Genomic DNA, 19,113 nt, shown 5'->3' on the forward strand with positions numbered 1-19,113 from the left:
CCAGGTCATCAAAGAAACATGTGGTCTTGCGTTATCCTGATGGAAGATTATGCGTTTTCTTTTGACTAATTCTGGATGCTTTTTGTTGAGTGCTGCTTTCAGTTGGTCTGATTGGGAGCAGAACTTGTTGGAATTAATCGTTTGGTTTTCCGGAAGGAGCTCATAATAGAGGACTCCCTTCCAATCCCACCATATACACAACATCACCTTCTCTGGATGAAAGCCAGCTTTTGGTGTGGTTGGTGGCGGTTCATTTCACATTGTTGTACAGTATCCACTTTTCATCGCCCATCACAATTTGTTTTAAAAACGGAACGTTTTCATTACATTTCAGTAGAGAATATCACGTGGAAACGTGGTCAGGAAGGTTTTTTTTCACTTAACTTATGTGGAATCCAAACATCAAGGCAATGAACGTAACCAAGCTGGGGCAAATGATTTTCAACACTTGATTTGGATATTTTGAGTATGTCAGCTCTCTCCCGCGTGGTATAGCATTGATTGTTCTTAATTATTGTTTCGATTTGATTGCTATCAACTTCAACTGGTCTACCCAACCGTGGAGCAACAGCCAGCGAGAAATCTCCAGCAGGAAACCTCACCACTTTTGACACATTCGACCAGTCACAGCACCTTCTCCATACACTGCACAAATCTTTTTGTGCATTTCAGTTGCTTTTTTACCTTTCTTGAAATAATAAAGCATAAAATGCCAAAAATGTTGTTTTTCTTCCATCTTTCATATTAAAATGGCTACATAAAAATTCACCAATTTTTATGTCTTTTTTTAAATGCATGCTGATATGACAGCTGTCACATACAATCTAACAAAATTGTTTCGAATGAAGTTAAAGACAAGTAAGTGCTACTAGAGCCATCTTATGGAAAAAACCAAACGAACCTATTGGCCCACCCACTAAAATGGCAAAAGTTAAAGAGAGGATTCTAAAGGCAGCAAGAGAAAAACAGAGTTATTTACAAGGGAACCCTCATAACGCTATCAGCTGATTTCTCTGCAGAAACTCTGTAGGCCAGAAGGAAGTGGCGTGATATATTCAACGTTCTGAAAGGGAAAAACCTGCAACCTAGGATGCTCTATCCAGCAGGATTATCATTTAGAATAGAAGAAGAGATAAAGAATTTCTCAAACAGGCAAAAACTAAAAGAATTCAGCAATACCAAACCTAACCTAAAAGAAAGGTTGAAGGGTCTTCCTTAAATGGAAAGAAGAATCCATAGGAAAGGGAAAATCCCAATAGGAAGAGCAAATATATAGTTAAGGACTGAAGATCACTCAAATAAGCCAGTACATAGATTAAAAAACAATGAAAAAATTATAAGAGATTATAATTACAGTAAACAATAAAAGGATAAGCATGAAGATGTAAAGTAGGACATCGAAATCACAAAACGTGGGGGAGGAGAGTATAAAAATGTAGATATCTTTTAGAATGCGTTTGAACTTGAATGACCATCAGTTTAAAGCAAGTAGACGTATTTATGGGTCAACATACTTTAATTCCATGTTAACCACAAATAAAAAACATACAATAGATTCACAAAAAGAAAGGAATCAAGCATATACTACAAAAGAAAATCATCAAACTACAAAAGTAAAAGCAAGAAGAAGAAATGAACAAAGAAGAACTAGAAAAACAATTGGAAAACAAGGATTAAAATGGCAATAAGTACATACGTATCAATAATTAATTTAAATGCTGATAGACTAAATGCTCTGATCAAAAGACATAGAGTGACAAACTGGATAAACAACCAAGAACCTGCAATATGCTGCCTAAAAAGAAACTCACTTCAGGGCAAAAGACACAGACTGAAAGTAAGGGCAGCAAATGGAAACAAGAAAGTGGGGGTAGCAATACTCATATCAGACAAAATAGAGAACTTGGATTCATTCCAGGGTCACAAGGATGGTTCAGCATATGCAAATCAATCAATGTGATACACCACATTACCAAAAGGAACAACAAACCACATCATCTCAATAGATGCAGAAAAAGCATTAACAAAATTCAACATCCATTCGTGATACAAACTCTCACCAAAGTGGGTACAGAGGGAACATATCTCAACACAATAAAGGCCACTTATGACAAATCCACAGCCAATACAATACTCAACAGTGAAAAGCTGAAAGCCTTCCCACTAAATTCAGGAACAAGACAAGGATGCTCACTCTCACCACTTCTATCCAACACAGTATTGGAAGTCCTAGCCACAGCAATCAGACAAGAAAAATAAATAAAAGGTATCCACATTGGAGGGGAAGGGGTAAAAGTGTCACTATTTGCAGATGACATGATACTCTATATAGAGAACCCTAAGTCTCCACACAAAACTATTAGAGCTAATAAATGAATTCAGCAAGGCAGCAGGATACAAAATTAATATACAGAAGTCTGTTGCATTTCTTTACACTAATAATGAAATACCAGAAAGTTTAAAAACTATCCCATTTAAAATCACATCAAGGGACTTCCCTGGTGGTCCAGTGGTAAAGAATCCGCTTTCCAACGAAGGGGACGTGGGTTCGATCCCTGGTGGGGGAATTAAGATCCCACGTGCTGAGGGGCAGCTAAGCCCATACACCACAACTACTGAGCCCGCGTGCTGCAAACTACAGAGCCCACGCACTCTGGAACCCGCGTGCCACAACTAGAGAGAAGACTGTGTGCCACAACGAAAGACCCCACATGCCGCAACAAAGATCCTGCATGCCGAAACTAAGACTCAGTGCAGCCAGAAAAGACCCAACGCAGCCAAAAAAGACCCAGTGCAGCCAAAAAATAATAATAAAAATAAATAAATAAAATAAAATCGCATCAAAAAATAAAATATGTAGGAACAAAATTATCCAAGGAGGTGAAAGACCTACATGCTGAAAAGTACAAAACAATGATAAAGGAAACTGAAGATGACTCAAGGAAATGGAAAGCTATCCTGTGCTCTTGGATTGGAAGAATTAACATTGTTAAAATGGCCACACTATCCAAAGCAATCTACAGATTTAATGTGATCCCTATTAAAATACCCATGACATTTTTTACAGAAGTAGAATAATACTAAAATTTATATGGAACCACAGAAGACCCAGAATTGCCAGAGCAATTTTGAGAAAAATGAACAAAGCTGGAGGTATAACCCTCGCAGACTTCAGACAATACTACAAAGCTACAGTAATCAAAACAATGTAGTATTGGCACAAAAAACAGACTTACAGATCAATGGAACACAATAGAGAGCTCAGAAACAAACCCATGTACCTAGAGTCAATTAATCTACAACAAAGGAGGCAAGAATATACAATGGAGAAAAGACAGTCTCTTCAACAAATGGTGTTGGGAAAGCTGGACAGCTACATGTAAATCAATGAAATTAGAACATTCCCTCACACTGTATACAAAAGTAAACTCAAAATGGTTTAAAGGCCTAAAGGTAAGACATGACACCATGAAACCTCCTAGAAGAGAACACAGGCAAAACATTCTTTGACATAAATCGTAGCAAAGTTTTCTTAGATCAGTTTCCCAAGGCAAAAGAAATAAAAGCAAAAATTAACCAATGGGAACTAATCAAACTTAAAAGCTTTTGCACAGCAAGGGAAACCATCAACAAAACAAAAAGACAATGGACAGAATGGGAGAAAATATTTGAAAATGATGTGACCGACAAGGGCATAATATCCAAAACAACCAGCTCATGCAACTCAATAAGAGAAAAAACAAAACAACCCAATCCAAAAAAGGGCAGAAGACCTAAATAGACGTTTTTCCAAAGAAGACATACAGATGCCCAACAGGCACATGAAGAGACACTCAGCATCGCTAATTATTAGAGAAATGCAAATCAAAGCTACAAGATGTCACCTCACACTAGTCAGAATGACTATCATGAAAAAGTCTACAAATAATAAATGCTGGTGAGGGTGTGGAAAAAAGAGAACCATTGTACACTGTCGGTGGGAATGTAAATTGGTGCATCCACTATGGAGAACAGTATGGAGGTTCCTTATGAAACTAAAGATACAGCTACCATATAATCCTGCAATCCCACTCCAGAAAAAAATGAAAATTCTAATTCAAAAAGATACATACATCCCAATGTTCATAGCAGCAATGTTCATAATTTACAAAGCCAAGACATGGAAGCAACCCAAATGCCCATCAGCAGACAGCTGGCTTAATATTTTTTTCCTCAACTAAAATTCAAGACCGTTGTTGGAGGTGAGGTTACCAGTGGGCTTTTTAAACAATTCACGTCCAAGCACCAGGACCTTGATGCTAATGACTGTGGCATGTGCTGCACGTGCTGCACGTGCTTTCCCAGGATCTCTACCTCCAGGACTTTGGCTGCTGGAGCCCTTGTTCCACTAGCCCTGCCTCACACACAAGGTGCAGGCTGTGGTCAGACCCCCTAAGGAGTACATCTCATGGCCTGCACTCAGAGGCCACCAGGTGCTCTGCTCAGATGTCACCTTCTCACAGAGGGTGACCTGTGATGGAAGACCACCTGATGCAAGAGAAAGATAACCCATTAGTCACTTCCATCCTCTTTCGTTGCTTTATTTTCTTTGCAGCATTCTTACTGTCTGAATCCCAATTGTGATTTCCATACCTTTCATATAACATTTTATTCACCTAAGGATTACTTTTGTAAAGTTTGCAATTCAGTTAGCTGGAAAGTCAACTTTTCCATCGTATTTCACTGTTTTCCTTTTTATTCTTAAAGGAGGATTCTCTGGATCACATTTCAGACATGGAAGAAGTTTGCAAAATTTACGAAAGAGGAAAGAGGAAAAGAAGAAAGGCGAGAGCAGCTCCGTAGGAAGGTAGCTGAAATTCTTCCAGACTTCCAGATGCTCACACCGCTGTGACTCAGGTGTACAGCAATCAGATGCTCGGCCCGTGGGTAAGGAGTCCTTGGTGTGCCAGTGGCCACAGCCCAGTGCAGTGCTTGCAATGGGAATCTCCATCAGTCCGTGTGTGTGTGTGTGATCTCCACCCACCCACATAGGCGCGCATATATCTGATTTATGTTCTGTCACGTACTTCTTGGATCAACGAAATTATTTTGTGAATTTGTATTCCCTTCTTTGATATCTCCTAGGTTGCTAATCAGTCCACTAACGCATTTATCACAGCAGGATCTTCCAAAGGAACAGTCTAGAGCTCTGCTGTTCAGATGTACCCTATGTATTTTTAGGATCATAAACTTTAAAAAGGACAAGTGTTTGCTTGCCTGAGACTGTGAAGAAAAATATGTCCTTATAGTTTAATGTGAACTGTTGACAAATGTAACTTTAATTAAATAGAAATTAAAAGTAGTGGGCACTTAGAAAAGGAGGGCCAGTCATCTGGTACCTTAGCATCAGCAACAGGCATCCTGCCAGACCCTGTCCTTTTTGCCCACCTGATGGAAAACCGTGGATCAAAAGGCATCCTAGGCAGCTGCTGCAAAGGGTAGCAGTGTATCCTGATTCCAGAGAATCCGGAGCACCAGAGATACTTCTCCTCAGTGCACTTTGCTAAGCATGAAGGGAAGTCCAAAAGCTAAAGGCTCTGTCAAAGGCAGTCCAGCAATTTGTTCAAGTGTCTGCTTGTGCTCCCAACTGCAACTTCTACATAACACACTCGATCAGTCTTCCAGTCCTCAGCTCAGTTTGCTCTGTGTATCAAGGTCCTTATCTTGAATTCAAAGAATGTTTTAATGTTTAAGATGCTAAAGAATATAAAGACTGACAACACACTCCTGTGAATTGTCTGAGAGAGTTGCCTGCTAGAAAAAAAGTTTTCATTACAAAACACATGCTCATTACAACCAATTCAGGCAGTAAATGCACACAGTAAAACGAGACAGTCCCTTGCAGCCCTGAGGTAACTACTATTATTTGATAAGCTGAAACTTTGACTTGGTAAAATAAAACTGTGTGTCGTTCAATAAATTCTGTTATTGTCTCTTACTTCCTAGAAGGGATATCTAGCTACACCACCTGCAAAATCACATATCCTTTCTCTATAGAAAATGTATTATGATTTACTCAGGTATGACCAAACATACCATATTGAACTTTATTTCTTCCACAATGTCCCTGTTCCCACTCATCTTTTCCTTTAATATGATTATAAAGTCATATCTAAAAACTTTTTAAGACTAATGGCCACTAAAGAAATGCGACTAAAAGTAACTCACAGTTAACCTCTTCTCATCTAAATCACTATCTGTCTTTACTTATCAATAGCACAGTTATAGAATATTGGCCGGTATCAGCCCCCAGAAATAAAATATCAATTTTATTTTAATGCCAAGCCAGTAGATAAGGAAGGGTGACTACCTCAAGTAAACCTGCCAGGGGCCTAAATAAATCCCATAAAGCTTAAGTTTCCTCTCTTAAGCTTTATTTCACCTCAAGCATCAATTAGAGATGGAGTCTTCAGCAGCCCATATTCTCATTGGGCCAGCGAGGACTTTTTAATCTACTTATAGAACCTTCTAAAGAGACACCGGGAAATAACTTAGAAAATGACCTCCTTAGTAAGTGACTTAGTAAATGACCTAACGTTTCTTGCTGCGCTCTCTTAAAGATATGATTTAAAGTGTTACTGCTGACAAAATGCCCAAATAAGCAGTATCCCTGGCCTACAAAACCAGAAAAGTAACCACAAGGAAAAGAATAGTTTACGGCTAGGGACGGTTTAAGTCCACAGGATGGGGACATCTAGGTAGCCAAAGAGGCAGCCCAGGTCTAATGCACGCTTTTCTTAAAGCGAAAGAGTTCAGGAGACACACCAAGAAACAACAACGATTTTCCTTAAAGAAAGCACTTTATTTTCCATTTAAACAACTTGGTCACAGTACGTTATTTTACATAAATGGCAGTAATTTTTAAAATCTCCACTTAAAAGGCCTTGTGTCTGAGTCTGAGGTGATAAGAGGATATGAATACAAGTATAAAAACAGTGCAAAACGTTTAGCCCGCAGCGTCCAGTGTTGGCTTCACAAGTCCCCTTTAACGTTGCTGAATCAGTTACGTTAAATTTAATATTAAATAAATTTTCCTGGGTTTCCTCTAGTCTAACATCAGACCCAGAAACGTAATCAGACGAAAAGGCTCAGAGGCCCCAACAACTCCAACCGGCCAATCACCTAGACCACGGGATCGCGACAAGCTGAGCTCTGTAACCCGGCCTCTTGTCAGGGGCGCCATGTGAAGAAATAGAGGATTTTAGTTGCATCGATAACTGGAATAGACTAGCTCTGCTTTTAAAGGTTTGCTTTTAAAGTATGAGTTTTCTAGAAGTTAATGGTGCCATCGGGAAGGCTAGCTAGGGGCGTCACAAGCCCATCTCGGAAACGGTCACAACCTCTAAGGAATGTGTCTCCACTAAACCATTCAGTCTCTGGCCTGCTGCTGATACTACGGTGAAACCCTTAGTGCCAACTGAAGTGGCGATAACTGTCCATTAGAAACAGGATTGAATGTAGCTGATTTTGCAAAACGTTTATATTAATCACAACAAACATCCACAAGAGCATACCGCATTTTATTCAGCGATCAGTTAAGCATGGCTCTCGTTCTCCCCCTGCATCACCTTGGCGATGTGTAATACAGAATGGCATACTTGTCAAGCTGCTGATGAGAAAACCAGATTCCAAACAGGTGCCTCACGCAAAAGTCTCTATCATCCATTGCTTGTTTGAGGAACTGCTCCTTTTTAATATGCAGGGTACCAAAATATAGCTAAAAGTGAAGTCATACAAACCTGCTGACCGGGACGCTTAAACCTCACAGAACCTTAATTTTCAAACATCCTGGTTAAAACTGTGCTTCTAGATGTCATATTTTTGCTTAGTTGCGTTTTATAATAAAAAGCTAATGTCCTACCCAAAGGAAACAGTCTATTAAGCAGATGGTCACTATTACAGAGAACCTTACCAGCATTGTGTTTTCTGGCAGTGGAAGATTCTATTATAGAAAATTTTCTCTTGCTAAAAATTTTAGAAGTACCAAGGACTGTTGCATAAGAGAAAGTTTGTAACAGTCTTTCTGCTAGGCAGATGGTACAGTGGAAGACAACATTTACTTCATTCACCAAAGGGGACCACCAGTACTTGGAGAGCAAAGATTTACAGGATCCTAAAAACAGACACGCAGGTGGCTGACGTGAGAGGAGCAGCCCCGCGTCCCCAGAACACGCTTCAGGCTTGATTCGGCAGCATCAGAGGAGCCCACCAAAGGGCCGCTGTCAGGGGTCAGTTCACCTTAGGTGTGCCCAGCTATAGTCACAAAGTACTCTTTGGGTGGCGTAAGAAACATTTCTAAATACTGAAGGATTTTCTCCCTTCGTGCAATCCTGATTCTCAACTATTTCTCCCTCACATCTTTCAAGTGGACCCATTTCTCTCCCCCGGGAAGAGTGTACCGTGGCATGACAGTAACGTAAGTGGTCAGACTACAGCAGATCATTTACTCAACTCCACATCCAGTATGTTTAACAGAAACTGAGGATGTGGGGTGAAAGGGGGGGACGCACTTATCTGAAATACGTCGGGGCGGGCCTGCTCCTACGGCCAAGAAACTGCAGTTACAGGTCCGCAGGGCAATCCTCCCAGCCGCCGCCACCACTTGCGCCTGGGACTCATTTGTTCCCAGAGGCCTTGTCCTTTAAAAGGACGAAATCCCTCAAATAGCTCCAGACCCTAAAAAGGGTTGAAAGTCCAGGAGTAGAGACCAAGGATATCCCAGAGTCCACAGAAACTGCTCACATATATAGCGCCTTGGTGCAAATACTTCAGTAGGCTTTTACCTCCGCAGAACCACGGAGCTTTTCAAAGGGTTGAGCTTTCTTCTGTAAACTGCCAACCATGAAGTTTTCAACTTCAAACAAGCACCTGAGTTCCAATCAGCCAGAATAATATACAAGGAGTTCTTATCTGAGTGAGGGAAACCGTGAGTTGCCCCATCCAGGTAACCCTGGTAGGGGTGCACTGTTACAAGGATGATGGTCATTCCTAATTCTCCCAGATGACTCTGGTCTTTAGGGTACTCCTCAGCTTCAGCGCATCGTATTTTGATTGTGGTTAAAGATTTGGCAAGAGGCCAAGATTACTGACTATATTAACATTTCTATGAATTATATTATCAATCGCTAGACAATCAGAGTTGGCTATACATCTGGCATTCAAGAGACTACAAGCAGAGATTTCTGGCCACATGTGCTGTCCTTGACATCATTACTCTCTCTCTCTCTCACCTCCAACCCACACAAAGAGGAATTCGTTACATCACCTCCAATGTTCATTGCAAACAAATGCTTGATTCTGGACCAGGGACAGGGTACCACTGTACACACTACAGACTCTGCTAACATCCCCAGACTTGCTCTTTGGCTCATCCTAGTGGAATACGGAGCCTATCGTTCAGTAAACAACCCATCTCTAGGGAGAGCAACGACAAGCCTGTATAAAAATGTGGTGCCTGTCTTAAGGACAGCCTCGATTAACGGCAGGACCAGGGACGGTCCCAGCTGCAGAGGGTGGCAATGCTGTAGAAGTAGCAATATTTCTTCTCGACCTTTATAAACCTCTTGCTACAGCAGCATGCACAGAAGGACTGACTGAAAAAGCTGGCGGTATTTTCCCTATATTATGCTATTAGCCAAAACAAATTTAAGGGCTCATGAATTCTTTGGGGTTCCAAAAACAAGTACAGGTACAAAACCAAATATTTCAAGAGGGTATTTTTCCCCATGTTAAGTTGCCTCATCTTAATTCTATGCCAGAATCACTAAATATTTAATCCTTTACACGTTTTCCGTTTTGAGGTAGGATTAAAGAAACAATTAGGAAGAGCCAGGGAAGAACAGTAATCTATTAATTAGTGGAAACCACATATACCCTGTTTCTTCTCTCCTAGTGAGATACTTTTATCTTGGGAAAGGTGAATGAGAAGTAATGTGCAAGTTAAGTGGGAAGACGTCAATCAGCCCCTCAAAGAGCTCATGCCGGAATAATGTGAACGCCAGAATACTGGCTTTTGCAACTTGGTGCTATTACTGACAGTGCCTGAATCACTTATATCAACAAAAAAGTCAAGCTCTTGACATTAACCAGCCACCCTACCCACAAAGAGAGTAAAATCTTCCCGATAGGAGTGTCTGTTCTCGTCCAGCCGTTGTCACAAGTGTGCTAGCACCTGACCAGGCAACACGTGGGAAGAGGAAAAAAACACTGATGCCTACTGGAGTTGCTTAGAGTAAATCCAAACAGAATAAATCCATACGAAATAAGACCAATGTAAGAACTCATCACCTAAACTCATGACCACCGTGCATTACACTAGCAATAATTAGGCTCGTAATTATTATCAACTTTCAAGATCAGATGACAGCGTAAATCCATTTGGTCGTCTTCTACCCTGTTTGAGTGGTTAATGTCTAATACTTCAGAAAGAGAAATCCCCATAACCGTACAATATGGTATTTGGGGATCGTTTTTTCACTCTGAAATGCTGAAAATGGACTGGCTTCAATATTCTGACCTGAAATATTTTTTCCAGTCTTAGGAGTCTCCTAATAATAATTCACACCTCTCTGGTGCTTTAGTTTTTCGTTGTTTTTCAGTGCTTTCCACATACCGCATCCCTCTCGTGACCCTCCCGTGTCCCCCCGCACAACCGCTCTGTGAGGTAGCCAGGGCAGCATCAGTACCCCACTTGACAAATGAACCTGAGACTCAGGGAAGTGACCTGACCGAGGGTCGCATGGCTATTAGGAGTTGAAAGAGGGACTAGAAACTACCCTAATCCAAAGCTCTCTCTCCCATACTAATGGGTGGCAATTGCTTCTATCAATTTCTGCATTAGCAATCCACATCCTTTTCAACTTCTGGTGACTGAGTTAGTTAATAAGGTGACTGGAAAGGAATGGCTCTACTTTTACTGCTTTGATATAAAAATCCCTTAAATTGTGAAGTCAGAAAAATTCATTTCTTCCCAGTCCAGTGCCTAAACCTGAGCATGGCCCTATAACGCCTTTAAGAAACCGGGGATAAACGCAAGCGTCCCACGCGTACCGAAGTGTAGGATGCAAGGGAGCAGAGGGAGGAGACGCCCTCCCGCCCCCGGAGCCGTACAGAAGGCACTTCATACTATGTCCTCAGCAGGGTGGTGGAAGGGGTGCGTGCCCAGGGTGGAGAACTGGTGCCAGTTCCGCAGGAAGCCCCGATTGTACTGGCCTGTGTCCACGATGAGCCCGCAGAGCAGCCGGCGCCCCGTCTTCTGTCGAAGGGCCTGCTGCACTTCCCTCTCCGTCACGTTGTAGCTGATGTTTATCAGCTGGATCAGGAAGATGTAGGCCATGCCCCCCATGATGATCACAGAGTACCACACGCAGGTGAAGCACAGAGCTGAGCTGGGAGCGGGAAAAGGCAGGTCAGGGCGGCCAACGCTGCACATTCAGGGCTCTCCCCATGGTAACATTTTACACACGCAGTACTTACTCCTAAGGACGCTGGCCCCTTCCCTCAATACCCCACTTGGAAGACACTTTTCTCTCCTCGGAGTGCCAATAAATAACCTGCTTCACTTATGACTCTTAACATGTTCTTATAATTACTGGTGCCTCCTTTTCTAGGATGTGATACTAGAACAGCAGGGACTGTTTTGTGTGTTTCGTGTCCCCCCACACAGCCAACAGTGTCTGACACAACCGCAGTCAAGATCTGTTTGTTGCATGAATAATTCCTAAATTGTTCTTAACGCAGAAGAAAACGGAGGCGCCGTGAGATTGCTGTAAACGTCCTCAAGGGAGCTGTGGGTGGGACCGAGCAGCAGTGCTAAGGTTGCTCATCCCCGTTCTTTTCCGTACAAGGCCGACGAGCTCAGGTAAGAGGACAGCTCCCAGCACCAGCAGCCCTGAAGGAGCGCCAGGAGCACTGTCACATTTCAAATCCCGCTTTCCAAAACCAAACAGGGTCACACAGGACAAGAAAGCTGCTTCCAGCTCATTAATAAGGCTGTGAGGAGAGGCTGCCGATTAACGTCTGCCAAGTGATTATTTTCAAACATCTGCACGTGAGTTAGAGGGAAACTCATTCAGAATCTTCATCTGTTAAGCTGAAAGGGACCTCAGGGATGATTAAATCGCCACAAAGATGAGGAAAACTGAGGCCCAGTGAGGAGACATGAATCGTGGGTCCATAGCACTGAGAACACAGCAGCAGGACTGTGTTCCTCATTTCATTTACAGGGCCCACAGAAAGCCTAGAAAACTCATGCTTACCAACACACAGACACAACGACCCCCAAGGGCCTCTGCTTTCTTCTCGCTCTTTGTTTTCAAGACACTCCCTGCTTTGTCCACATAGCACCCCTGTGTGGGCCCTTGTCTGTACCAGTCTGTGGACAGATCTCCCCCTCGCCACTGCAGAGCTAGACATTCGTGGGCATTAGAACAGATGGGCCCTCCTCCGCAGGTTAAGTTCCTGTCTTCTCTGTGTTGAGAGTCTTCATAGGTTGTGAAATCCTTCAGTGACTACTATTCTTAGTGAGTTGTGATAAATGTCCTCAAGCAGAGCTTTCGGGGACAGGGTGGGCAGGGGATTGGGCCAAAACTAAAAAGTTCCCGCTTCTGCTACAGCACGGAGATCATCACACTGTATAAATGGGCCCCAACCTAAAAACACTGAAGGAAATTCTGACCTAGATACCACAGTAATCATGAGTGGTGATTTAAAAAAAAAAAAAAAAAAAAAAAGTAGAACAGGAAAAAAATCAATGGAGGTTAAATAGAAAAGAAAGGTTACAGAGATTGTAAGCGTTTCACGAAAGGGTCAGAAGCGGTAAATTAAGACTGGGCTACAAAGCACCAGAAAACAGCAATAAAGTGAGAATTTCCCCAATAACGAGCGACAAAAGAGACCACATCCACACCCAGAGACTGCTACTTTAGTTATCATTTCAGTTTCACTGTGGCTACCTTGGACATGCTAGTGGTCGTTTGACTCTGGAGTCCCTGAGTAAGCCTAGTCCTACTTGTAGAGCACTGGTTCCTCACTTTTTAAGGTCAACGTTCCTTGTGACATCACCCAGAAAAATGCACGTATCCACTGCACAACTGTGTGTTGGCAATTTCAGGGATACCCAGCGTCCCCAGAACCTGTCCTGTGTTTTGGGTGAGACCCCCTAACCTAGCAGTGAATCACAGCCCCGTACATTCACTGCAAATCCACTCCCGCTTCCGTGGGGCCCCGTATGGGGTATCCATGTCTCACCTGTAATTTGCATAAACTCCAGGGCAATAGAAGAGAGCTGTGAAGACACTTCTATCCGTACAAATGGTGTCCAAGGTCAGCGTTACCCCGTACACCGAGGTGAGGAGGAAGACCAGAAGGGCAAGCATAAATGCTTGATGATTTGATTCTCCGACACAGCTATTTATCCTCCAAACAGCACAGAGGGGGAGAAAGCAAACATGTTTTTAAACGTTCTCTAATAGCTAAATAAACAAGAAAGCTTTTAAAACAGAGATAGTGTGAATTTCAGTTATTTAAAAATAAGTTCTCTTGTTTTTCAGTTTTAGGGAATTAAAAACTTGTCTGCTGAGAGATGTAGTCTTATATTCTCCGCTCTTTGCAAGGTGAAATCATATCATTAGCTTAAGGACAAGACTAAGTCAAAAAGCAGAACCTGGCTAACAAATCTTTCTAGGTATTATTAATAAGTGAAGTCTGTTACCCAAGTCTGTTACCCAATGTTAAGAGAGTTAACACTGTAATCACCACCATAAGGATAGGATGGTATCAGAGTTATAAAAACTTAAAAATGCTAAATCAGAAGTATTATACAATGTGGGAAAACATATTACACATATTAATAAAAGATCCCAAGAGGTTAGAAGCACAGTGTGGGGTAGAGAACTCAATAGTATGCAGACTACTTGTCAGGTACAGAGTTCCATGCCATGGCCGTTTGCAGGGCAGGATGACAGGCACGCCGGGATGCTCCAGCAGGCAGAGATCTCACAGGCGAGGCTGTCAGGACCTCTGCAAACCAGCGCTTGTAAATGGGCCACCACCCTGCACACACGCACGCACATACCCAGGTATGCACGATAATAAATGATGAAGACAGAGAAGAGGAAAACCTAAAAATGAAAATACCTGCTTACTCCTAAAGACAAAGCCCCAGAAAAGAGCTGTCCCTGTTCATGAGCCTTGAACTTAAGGTCTGCTCCTGTGTCCTCCAGGGCTGTCTGCACCCTCACCCTGTCCCATGTCCCCTTCTGAGGGGGAGAGTGTGACATGATCAGAAGCCTAGATAAAAGGCATAATTCACTGACCGTGACTGCCTGAAGAACAAGTTGCAAACATGCTACTTACAGCATTCATATCTGAATTAATCATGCTCCTTTAGTTTAAGATTTATTCAGTAAAGCTGCAACATTTTCTTTAAAAGTTGCACCGCACATGTTACGGGTGTCCTCAGGTGTCCTCGATTGTCATTGGCCAGCAAAGAGGTACCCAAAAAGCCCATTTCTGCACCACTAACCAAATAGGGAGTTATCTGGCAGGGCCTTAAGTCAATAATATCAACTAGAAATCACTGGTAGCATCAAAATGATGACGGATACATGGTCAGAGGATAAGAGTCACCTAAAAGTACAGGAACACTTTTTGAGCTCTGCGAGCACAGGGGGATGTGCCTATACTACGTCTGATACATTCTTTTTTAAAAAGTCATTCAACTGTAGATACTTCTCTCTTAGAAAGGAGAAGATGAGGGGCAGCTCAAAAGAGAAAGCGGGGGAAAAAAAAAAACACCTTCAGGAAATGACTGAAAAGAACTAAATTTGTGAAGCTCAAAAAACTGATGACTAAGTGGGAACATCATAACAGCCCACAAATATCTCCAAGGTGTAAAGCTGGGAAGGAAATTTGAGGATGGCCCAAAGGAAGAGCAAACCCGGCTAGAGTCTCACGTGAATGCACCCTCCGCAAGCCTCCAGATTTTTCCAACATACCAGACGCAGTGATGATCCATCCTCCTCACACAGACACCGCAGATCCGGCAGTGCCAGGCCCGGGCCGGCCGCACCAGCCGGCACTTGGCGCACCAGTCCTCCTTCCCCGTGGCGGGGCTTCCGGCCAACGTCCCGGGGCAGCCCTTAGGCTCATCCTTGGGCCCGCGGTTGTTGAGACCGCCCGCTGGGTCTGCGCCGGGGAACCCTTTGGGCTTCTCCGGCCCTGTTCTGTTCAGGTATTCGGTTTGGCTGCCGCTTAGAGATCTGTCATCGTTTGCTGGGTTTCTGAGGTACCCTGGATCCTTCTTGGCTCGCCACAAGGCTAAGAGTATGAGAAGTAACCCGCAGGTAAGCAGAGCCAGCTGAGTGGGCCCTACACGCCCCCTGGGGACGACCTCCTGCAGGAACACGTAGTACATGTAGCCCAGAGAGAACAGTCCGAGGCTCAGGAAAAACAGAGTCTGTTCTTTCCTTCTGTGAGTGAGGTAGTAGTACCACAGAGCCAGCACAGGGAGGGAGGTCAAAACCACCACCCCCAGGAAGAAATGCCACGAAGCCACTCGCAGGAAGACAGGCAGCAGGAAGAGTGGGGGAAGGAGGCTAATGTTAACTTTCCTGGCCCCCCTAAGCCAAGGAATCCGGAGGCGGTCAGAGATCGTATCCATGATCCTTTCGTAGGTCTCGGGCTGCACGGACTTACACGTGATCCATCTGTTCCGAGACAGCACAGAGAAGACACCTCTGACGTGTTTGTTGAATGAAAAACCACTCAACACTGTAGGCCAGACAGCAGGATAAATGATGAAAGATGCCAAAGACCAAGCATTCTACTTCCTTACTATTAAACACGAGCTCTTCAGATTCATGTATAATTTCTTAATACGAATGACAAAATGTTTAGATATTTAACAGAACTATTTCTCCATGAAACAAATACACAGGAATACACACGTATTCCACATAAGTCCTGTTCAGACTGGGGTGGGCATAGAGCCATAAAAATCTCAAAAAAATTCACCATCTAGTTGTGAAGACAACATGGGAATTCAAGAAATATTAGGTAAGTGACAAAGTAGCAAAATCACCCGATGAACTATTACAGTCAAACACGGTAAGGTGTGCTCAGAGGAGAGGACACACTTCTGGGTGGAGTCATCACAGGGGTCTTTGTGGGAAAAAAGGGATTTGTGCTCGACCTTGACAGCTGGCTAGTATTCCTGTGGGTGGAGAGGAAGGCAAGAAGGCGTTCCAGTGGAGAGATGCATGTGCAGCACAAAACCTGTCCTGGGCCGGGGGAGTAAACCAGTTCAATAGGGCAGGGGGCTGCATAAGGAAGCGTGGAGGTCAAACTAGTACAAGTCAAATGACTGAGCTTGGTGGACAGGTAGTATTGTTGACTTTTTTTGCATATTAGGCTATTATGGAAAGGAACAGTTTAAGGAAGGATAACATTGGTTTTAGAAATTTAGAATGAAAAAAAAATTTAGAATTTTAAAAAATAGGGCTAGACTTGGAAGTGAATGGGAACTAACTATATGGGAGGCATACAGAGCAGCGGGTCTGTAGAAATGCTGGGAGCCCATCTCATCCAGAAGGGTCTGGAGAGAAGAAAACTCAGGGACAGCCCAGGTCTCAAGGGCTGGGAGGGAGGAAGAGTTAGAAGGCCAATGGAAGAGCTGTGGTCTTGAGTGATGGAGGTTACAGAAAAGGCATCATTTCTCCATTCATTAGTCCAAAGTGTTCTACTTTCTCAGTATGGATTTTAGACTAAGACTAAAGAACCTACATTTAAAGACACCTGTAAGAGACTATTGACACTGTCAAGGAAGAATTACAAAGGGATTATGGGATACTAGACTACAGTAGTCCCCAAGAACGCTTCTCATGGCGAGATGAACATACCAAGCAGCATACCAAATCAGCAATGTGCCACTGCAATGACTTTTTTTAACCAGAAGGAATTATTGATGGGAAAAGCAAGTTTCCACCATCTGTGTTCTCCCCACGTTATGCTTTCCATGTGATAATTTTTAAATATATAATTATTTAGAAAATAGATAAAAACCAGGTTATTACTGTTTGGCACAAAATTTTTTCAGTGATATTAGAAATCATCTCTTTGGATAGTTAATTTCCATCACTTGGGATAATGGTGAAAATAAAAGCCAAATACAATAGCATCAATCAGGACTGTGTTGCTGCTCATGCTGAAAACAGCCAGTCCAGGGGAGGCACATGCCTTCTGGCTGGATTTCCTCCCCAGAAACAAGGGGTGAAACCGATTCCAAGAGCAGAAAAATGATTTTTCAACCCTCAAGGCCCTGTGTGGCCAAGTGCAATCCAGTCCCAAGATGTCAGTCTCTGAATGCTGAGACCACTGAGAATTGTAGGAACTTTCTGGTACTAATGTGTTCATTTTAAACTTACAGATTCTCCTGGCTTGCATTTTATTTTTTTTAATGCGTTTAACTTGCCTACTATCCCTTTACCTGCCTGTTCTCTCTGTCACCTCCTCCCTTTAAATGAGAAATAATAATGTCCTAGTAAACTGAGCTGAACAGACAGTTGTGCACTACTGAGTAATAATTCATCTTTATAAAGTCCTCACACTTGACATAAAAGACAACTTTCAGTTGGAGATAAGTGGAAACAGAATGAAGAGCAAATTCTAGTGTTCTGGATGGCTAAGCTGAAAGTATACATGGTAGTTCTCAAAAGGGCCGGAGGGATCAGCATCTAGAAACACACAGCTCTTACCTATCACACCCTTCATCCAGGTCTTGGCAATCACACAAACAAGCAGCCACGTGGTTCTTTTTCCCATTTCGATCTAGGTACTCGCAGCAGCACAGGGGCTCCAGTTCAGGTTCTTCCGCTTTGTTTTTCTTTCCTGGCTTCATACTGCCCTTCTTGGTCATGATTTCCACCTGTCACCATGAGGCATAAGAAGCCCTCAGGAAGTAAAGTGGAAAGAACACAACTCACATCTTGTAAGCACATCCAAGCCTATACCTGATTAACCACCAACGCCTGAGAAATCAAAAATGAGAAGAGGCGGAGGTGGTCCCCTTTTCATCAGGCTTTACTGGCTCGGCGTAGCCAGACACAAAGCTCTAGGGCTCTAAGGGCTCCAAGCGCCTTCACCGCCAGGTCCCCATCCAGGACAGGCGCCGCCTGGGCGCTAGCCGTTCCCATGACGACAGCCTACTACGCGGCCCGGGACAGCCGGGGCATGGGTGGCTGCACTCACCTGCGGGTGCGGGCTGGGGAGGGCCGGGCTGTCCCCGCCCGAAGCCAGGGTGAGGGTGGAAACACCCTCGGAGCTGCGGGAGGAGACAAAGCATGTATCCGCTGGGGCCGACTACCCGGCTCCGGAGAGGCCACCCGGCGCCCGGGCAGCGCTCAGGGTCGCCGTCCAGACCCACTTCTCCGCCGCGAGGTGGGCGCGCCTCTCCCGCCCCGGCCAATCGTGAGGACGTGGGTGGGCCGAGAACACCGCCCAGCCCGAAGAATGACCTTGGGAGGGAAGTTACCTGCGCTCCGGGGCCGAGGTGCGGCTGCAGTCAAAGAGGCCGAGGCGGAGAGGAGAAGGGTCGGCTCCTCCCGAGGCGCGGACGCGTCTGCCGATCTCTGCTCCACGGGGCTCCCGACGCGATGGCTGGAGTCTCAGGGACCCCGGCTCCGTTCTCCGCCGCGCCCTCTCCGCCGCCGCCCACCTGTGACCACAGCGGGCCGCCGCTGGGGCGGTGCGCCCGCCTCCCGCGGTGCCCCCAGCCAACTCCCGCCGTGTCCCCCGCCGCCCCACGGCCGGCCCGGCTGAGCGCGGCAAGTCCGCGAGCTTCCGGGTGCCCCGCCCCCGTCGCCGGGCATCCCCCGCCCGCACGTGCGGAGCCCTCCGGCGAGGCCCCTCCCCCGGCCCGCGGCCCTGGCGCCCGGGGGAGCGGAGGAGCGAAGGCCGGGCTCCTGCAGCGGGTCCAGGTTAGGCGCCGGGCTGATCCGCACCTCCGCCCCGCCCCGCCCCAGAGGCGGCCGCCCGGACCCGCGGGTGCCAGCGGGCGGCGCGTGGGGGCAGCCTACC

At 44.6% G+C, this 19,113-nt stretch overlaps 2 protein-coding genes across 6 annotated transcripts in view; one reads left to right on the plus strand and one right to left on the minus strand.

The window, feature by feature from the left end:
• CCDC191 (coiled-coil domain containing 191) overlaps positions 1-5,952 on the plus strand; it is a 102,843-nt gene extending 96,891 nt beyond the window's left edge. Inside the window, exon 17 of the mRNA XM_079921874.1 lies at positions 4,747-5,952. Within this exon, the coding sequence (XP_079778000.1) occupies positions 4,747-4,891 (145 nt within the window). The 3' untranslated portion in view covers positions 4,892-5,952. The remainder of the gene's footprint in view (positions 1-4,746) is intronic.
• A 799-nt stretch (positions 5,953-6,751) lies between these two features.
• ZDHHC23 (zDHHC palmitoyltransferase 23) lies at positions 6,752-18,706 on the minus strand. Of its 5 annotated transcripts, none has more exons than XM_079922394.1 (6): positions 18,569-18,704; positions 18,286-18,358; positions 17,793-17,962; positions 15,036-15,810; positions 13,288-13,455; positions 6,752-11,426 (listed from the first exon to the last, which is right to left on the minus strand). In XM_079922394.1, exons 3-6 carry the CDS (start codon positions 17,857-17,859, stop codon positions 11,159-11,161), a joined length of 1,278 nt encoding a protein of 425 aa, XP_079778520.1. In that variant the 5' UTR covers positions 17,860-17,962; positions 18,286-18,358; positions 18,569-18,704; the 3' UTR covers positions 6,752-11,158. The 5 variants fall into 5 exon arrangements, with proteins under 5 accessions (XP_079778520.1, XP_079778519.1, XP_079778518.1 ...); XM_079922392.1 differs by having other exon boundaries at positions 6,753-11,426; positions 15,036-15,746; positions 17,793-17,987; XM_079922391.1 differs by having other exon boundaries at positions 6,753-11,426; positions 15,036-15,746; positions 18,569-18,698.
• Between the last annotated feature and the right edge of the window lie 407 nt (positions 18,707-19,113).

This window comes from Stenella coeruleoalba, assembly GCF_951394435.1.
Source record: "Stenella coeruleoalba genome assembly, chromosome: 5".
NCBI lineage: Eukaryota > Metazoa > Chordata > Mammalia > Artiodactyla > Delphinidae > Stenella > Stenella coeruleoalba.

What these genes read in the sequence shown, in the direction of transcription:
- ZDHHC23 (XM_079922390.1), bottom strand. Translation starts at nt 17,953, where the DNA reads ATGACCAAGAAGGGCAGTATGAAGCCAGGAAAGAAAAACAAAGCGGAA. An exon ending in CTGGATGAAGGGTGTGATAG is followed by an intron (nt 15,747 to 17,792) that starts GTAAGAGCTGTG and finishes GTCTCGGAACAG; the next exon opens with ATGGATCACGTGTAAGTCCG. An exon ending in GGAGTTTATGCAAATTACAG is followed by an intron (nt 11,427 to 13,287) that starts GTGAGACATGGA and finishes TCCCGCTCCCAG; the next exon opens with CTCAGCTCTGTGCTTCACCT.